Genomic DNA, 6,000 nt, shown 5'->3' on the forward strand with positions numbered 1-6,000 from the left:
TCCTTTGTGTACACTCTATTGAGTGTGGGCGTGGATATATATATATATATATATATATATATATATATATATATATATATATATATATATATATATATATATATATATATATATATATATATATATATATATATATATATATATATATATATATATATATATATATATATATATATATATATATATATATATATATATATATATATATATATATATATATATATATATATATATATATATATATATATATATATATATATATATATATATATATATATATATATATATATATATATATATATATATATATATATATATATATATATATATATATATATATATATATATATATATATAAGTAAACTAAACATTTAATAATAAATGACTGAAATAAATGGGCATTGACCATATGATGAGATTCAACTCACTGTTAAGACTGAAACATGAGATTCTACTCACTATTAGGACTGAAACATTATTTTATGGCGTTGGATACTTCTTATGGTATAGAAAATGAGTTAATGGATAACTTACATATATAATACATCTCGTGGAAGTAGCAGGTATCTGCGCTCTTTTTGTGAAGATGAAGGGCAAAAAGTGCAGAAAGTACTAAATGCATCCCCATAGATAGTAACAGACTATTGCGTGAAACATTCCACACATATTTCTTAAATATTCTCGTCACTATTCCTTCAGATTCAAATCGTAAAGTGCTGGTCTCTTCTCCACCTCTGCCATCAATATTTCACAAACAACTCTTTAGCCATTCTTCCCACTCACGGAAAAAATAACTTGATGCTGTGACAGACAAGACATGACAGTGCGAAAGTAGCGGGAGGCACGGTGGCAGCCACCGATAGTGGCTTGTGTGTATGCTGCCGTTAGAAATAACGGTTTCTGTCGCAGGCCACTGTGGCCGGCCATAGTGGTGTGGTCGGAAAAATGGCTCCGCACACCACAATTCACCACCATTTTTGTGGAGCCATATAGATGTGCGCGTGTGTGTGTTCTATATTTGACCACTTTTTTCTGGTGGCAGCTGACCACAAAAAGGGGCTCTTGTGAATGCAGCCTTAAAGTCAGTGAGGGCATGGACAACATCGTTAACATTAATCTTAATAGAAGTCATTAAATTGTCGGAGGGTGCAAAAAGGGAAGAAACAAGCCCTGAATCATCCAGACTTGAATTTTTTGCAGTAGTCCTTCCATTGAAATTCAGAATAATACCTCCTCAGTTTCCACCAGTTAGCGGAGGCAAAACGTCAGAGGCACCTTCGCAACGGAGATGTGTGTGTGTGTGTGTGTGTGTGTGTGTGTGTGTGTGTGTGTGTGTGTGTGTGTGTGTGTGTGTGTGTGTGTGTGTGTGTGTGTTTACGATCCTTCTCTAACAATAATACTTATTTTCATTTCAGTCCGTCAGCGGGGATGACCTGTGGAAGCACATTTTCCACTTGTCCAGCTCTTCATTTGACATCCACAACGGGCCTTTGTGGAAGGTTCGGCTGATGACCTCTCCACCAGATTCACCTTGTCATTTCCCTAAAGTAAAAGAAAAGTTTCCATATCAGCATAAGCTCTTGCTGTCCTTGCATCACGCAGCCAACGATGGCAGGGCCCTGATGCTTTTAACAGAGTCATTATTCAGAATTTTAGACCACCTCCTTCAAGGTCTTCATGTTGATGGACAACAGATTGGCATATTACGTGATGGAATCGAGGCTAGAGAGGAGGAACACAGGATCAAAACTGCTTTGGAAAATGATCCAGTGCGGCTAAAAGCAGCACTACGAGAACTTGAGTTGACCAATCACGTGCCTCTCCTTGTTGAGGCTTTCGGTGCAGTGAGTGAAACAAGCCCCAGGACAAATCTTCTTCCACCAATTCAGTTTGATGCAGAAGTAATGAAAAGTATTGATCACAAGTGTCGTTCATTCGGTGTCTCCACTAACGCGTTCATGACTGCTGTCTTTAACACAGCCTTAGTTGAAGTAGTGCGTGAAGCAGGGCTAAAAAGGAGCAACTACCTGATATCAAGTATTCACCCTGTTGACAGTCGCCGGCTTATGGGAAAGACTTCAAAACCTGTGCTTGGTTACCATACACAGCGAATGGTCCAGAGCACTGTAACTCCTCATGACGTAAAGGGTCGCTTTTGGGGTTATTTGAAAGACCTGAACGCTGAACTCAGAGGAAAGTTGAAAAGAAATTACATGTGTGAACAAAGGGTTCTGCATGCCATGCTCAGAAGTGAAGGCTACAATCAGGAGATGCAATACGCTCATCCTCTGCCTCTCTCCCATGACTACATGCTCTCCAATATTCATTCTCCATTTGCTTTCCCTGGAGGAACTGGCACGTTAGCTCACATAACGTCTATGTCTATGTACGTTAAGATTCACAAAGAGATATTTCCACTAGGCTTAGGTTTCTTTGATGTCCGTGGTAAAACATTTTTGGAGTTAACTCACTCCACAGCAACTATTAGCAAAAAAGTAGCTCACAGGCTACATGATAAAATTGTTGTTGTTCTTCATGACATCTCCAGAGCAATGACATAGTCCAGAAATGATGCCAAGCAACTTGCTGTGGCTTCCATTCAGTGTAAGATAAACTAAAGGAAATGTTTTTAAAATAAACCTTAGACAATAAATGTTTACAGATTAAAATTAGAATGGTTTGGTAGGGAACATTTGCAATCATTATGGAATACACAGTGTTAGAGCGTCATTCAGAGATAAGGCAAACTAGGAATCCTTCTTTTCTTTATTATTGGTAAACTCTGGAACTGTTTCTGTATTCCATCCTGTCATTAACTTGGGAGGTTTCAAAATTTAGATAATCCTTCTCTGACTGTACTTGATAGGAAATGGATAGGGAAGATGGGTGGAAGTTATAGTAGATGATTCAGATGACAAGGTAATTATGACAACTTCAAGAAGGAAAAGTTTCCAAATTGATTGCACTATTGTATGATCATATTGCATCAAACATTATCTGCTTTCAATATATTAATACAACATATCCATGTCTGTGGCTACATTTCTCAAACACCAGCTATGTATCAACCCTGCAACCTCATGTCCTGGAAAACATGACTACTGCGATGACTGCTTGGTCCTCTTTACAGTGTGACATTTTCTGATAGTGTCTCAGTCTGGTGGATCTATGCGAGTGGTAACTCTTCCATTGTCATGGGGAAGATGAGAAGTTCCGCATCTAACTGATCTCACTGATATTTGGAGAGAGGGCTCTTTCCCCAAGTAATGAAGCTTTCATGTTTGTGGAGGAGACTGGTCTTAATGAAAATAGTTTCTTTTTTAAATATTCTTATAGTAACGACACAATATGAAGCAAAACTTCAACCGGGGAGGTTCAATCCGGGGAGGGTCAGGATTGGATATAATGATGAGGCAAGTGGTCAACGTCAGGTAGTTTTTTTTTTTTTTTTCCTCCTTTGTCTCATATCAGATTCTAAGAGGGGTCGCATGTTGTTCATTGTCAATGACAGTACAACCCAAATGTAAATGCCTGAGTCCTAGTACCTGGGTCAGTGAGGTCAGTGTCTTGGGCATATAACTTGCAACACCAGATACCTGGGTCAGTGGTGTCAGTACCACCTCACTTGAAATTAATATATTCAAATCCCATCCACATTGATTTGTAGTTTTTTTATTTGCACCATCTTTCTACGACCACAGAGACACTCTCAATATAAATGTATCTGTGTTGTATACCTCTCATCTATCTTCTTTAACTATAAGTATAGTATTCCCTCGGCTATCGCCGGTGTTACGTTCCAAAATCCCCGCGATTGATGAAAATCTGCTAAGTAGAAACATTACTGTACTGTGTATTTCTTTATTATATTTTTAATTTATATACATTTATTTTATTAATTTTATATGTTCAAGGTCTTATAAACTCCCCACATTCTTATAAACTGTTTTTTACACTTTTAAACACTTTCTAAACTCAAACTTACTTTTAGATATATCCTTACGTATTAATAAAAATAATAGATTCGGTACACTCACCTATATATATATATATATATATATATATATATATATATATATATATATATATATATATATATATATATATATATATATATATATATATACACACACACACACACACACACACACACACACACACACCACAACTTGGCTGATGATGATTAGCTATGCAGTACTGAACAATGTAGATGATGACGATGTATAGGAGAAGATTACGGCCGACAGCTCGACACATACAGGCTGCACAAGGCAAGGGTTTATTTATGTTTAGGAAAACTGATCGTACCGCACACTGCCTATCCATAATTTTACACCATCTTCGTCCATCCATCCTTTTTCATGAAGATGTACAAAAGCACCTGGTGGGAATTTTATTTTAGGTTTAGTTTTGCGTTTGAAGATGAAGGAGGTATTTTATTCATTATACTGGTATATCACTGCCTCAGTTGTCTGGTGCTCACTGACCTAAACTTCACCACATATAGTTTGATAGTTTGGGTGTCATGCCATCATTATCAGCTAAAAACCATTAAATTTAAACTAAAATTTGGGAATCGTTTTATCCGCCGAAATATAGAGTAAGTTGAATCAAGGGTATAGAGATTCATCTCTATGAATTACAATAGTGTATTTGTGGGAACTTTTTAGACCTTCACTCATTCTATGGTCTCACAGCTAACACTCTAACACAGTAAACATCGCTAGATATAATCATAAATAACCAATAACTCAGCTGTTGTACATGTGACTAGCAAGGAGCTGTGATGGCTGGGGTGGTGATCCAAAGTCGCAGGTGTTCCATTACCAGCGGTTGATCATGTTATGTAACATACAGCAAATCTTTGCTCTTGTCCAGAATTCCGTGTTTCTAAGTTCTTATTAACTTAGTGAATTTTACAAATGCAAGCTGTAAAGTGGGGAAGATACTGATTTAGACGGCAGCTAGCTGGCGATTGCTCCCGACAACAATCGCCAAGCGGAGAGCCTGGTTCTCAATAAACCACGTAAGAAAAATTTTCACTTTCTGCTCACATTTATTTCCCGGTTTATTTTTAGTGGTAACTAATACCTAGTTTGTATTATATTAACCTTTATTAGCCTTTAATATAACTTCACAATTTATATACAGATCGCATCATAAACCAATAAGGCATTGATATTACCTGAATTCCTCCACCTATCCCAAGACCTTTGAGATGTTACTCGGGGTGGCCTGATCCGCTCCCCTGAATCTGCACTCTCCCGAACCTGAGGCAACCTTCCGGGTCTGCTGACCTAAACAGAGTTGTTTGGGGTAGGCTTGAGAGAGCACTCCAGCGGAATTAATTTATTGATCATTCTAAGAGTCCTTTGTCCCTTTACCATGATTTCAGCCATTCTAACGATACCATTTTCATCAAGATACAATTTTAATGTCCTAGCTAAAGGCCATGTGGAATTATTCTTCTCCATTTTTAGCAAGAAAAGTAAAATTAAATTTTCAGCTGGTTAAGCGCCATGGCACCTCTTAGGATAATAGAGTACTTGTAGAATCCTGCAGGATTCCTGCAGTTGGGAGATGTGTTGGTCTGCGCCGGGAATGTCTGCGCCGATGATGTCTTCGCCGAGAATCTACGACGAGTAATTAGACCGAGGGGAAACCAAAATAATTGTTAGGTTTCTCCCTGAGTCTTTTAAGTCTCCTCTTTTTTTTTTTTTTTTTTATAACAAGGAGAAGTGAATCTTGGGAGTGGCAGGCTGGGTGAGTAAGGCGAGACCGTTAGGTGCGTCGCTCTTGGCCGGGTGCGAGTATTTTGGTGTGTCAGCGTAAGTTCTGTAAACAATGCCGGTTCGCTCCTCTACTCTCCTCACTACCCTGCCACTGTTTGCCGCTTTCTCCATTCACTGTGTCCGTTCACAACTTCACTTTCAACCACTGTTTATTGTTGTTGCACTTGGCACTGGAGTTAGTTGTTCGTATCTCATTAAGCTGCCACCA

At 37.9% G+C, this 6,000-nt stretch overlaps 1 protein-coding gene across 2 annotated transcripts in view; it reads left to right on the forward strand.

The window, feature by feature from the left end:
- LOC135095089 (uncharacterized) overlaps positions 1-3,657 on the forward strand; it is a 57,875-nt gene extending 54,218 nt beyond the window's left edge. For both annotated transcript variants that reach the window (XM_063995790.1, XM_063995791.1), the window contains one exon: positions 1,416-3,657. In XM_063995790.1, the coding sequence (XP_063851860.1) occupies positions 1,416-2,561 (1,146 nt within the window). In that variant the 3' untranslated portion in view covers positions 2,562-3,657. The remainder of the gene's footprint in view (positions 1-1,415) is intronic.
- The last annotated feature ends 2,343 nt before the right edge of the window (positions 3,658-6,000 follow it).

This window comes from Scylla paramamosain, chromosome 47 (assembly GCF_035594125.1).
Source record: "Scylla paramamosain isolate STU-SP2022 chromosome 47, ASM3559412v1, whole genome shotgun sequence".
Classification (NCBI taxonomy): Eukaryota; Metazoa; Arthropoda; class Malacostraca; order Decapoda; family Portunidae; genus Scylla; species Scylla paramamosain.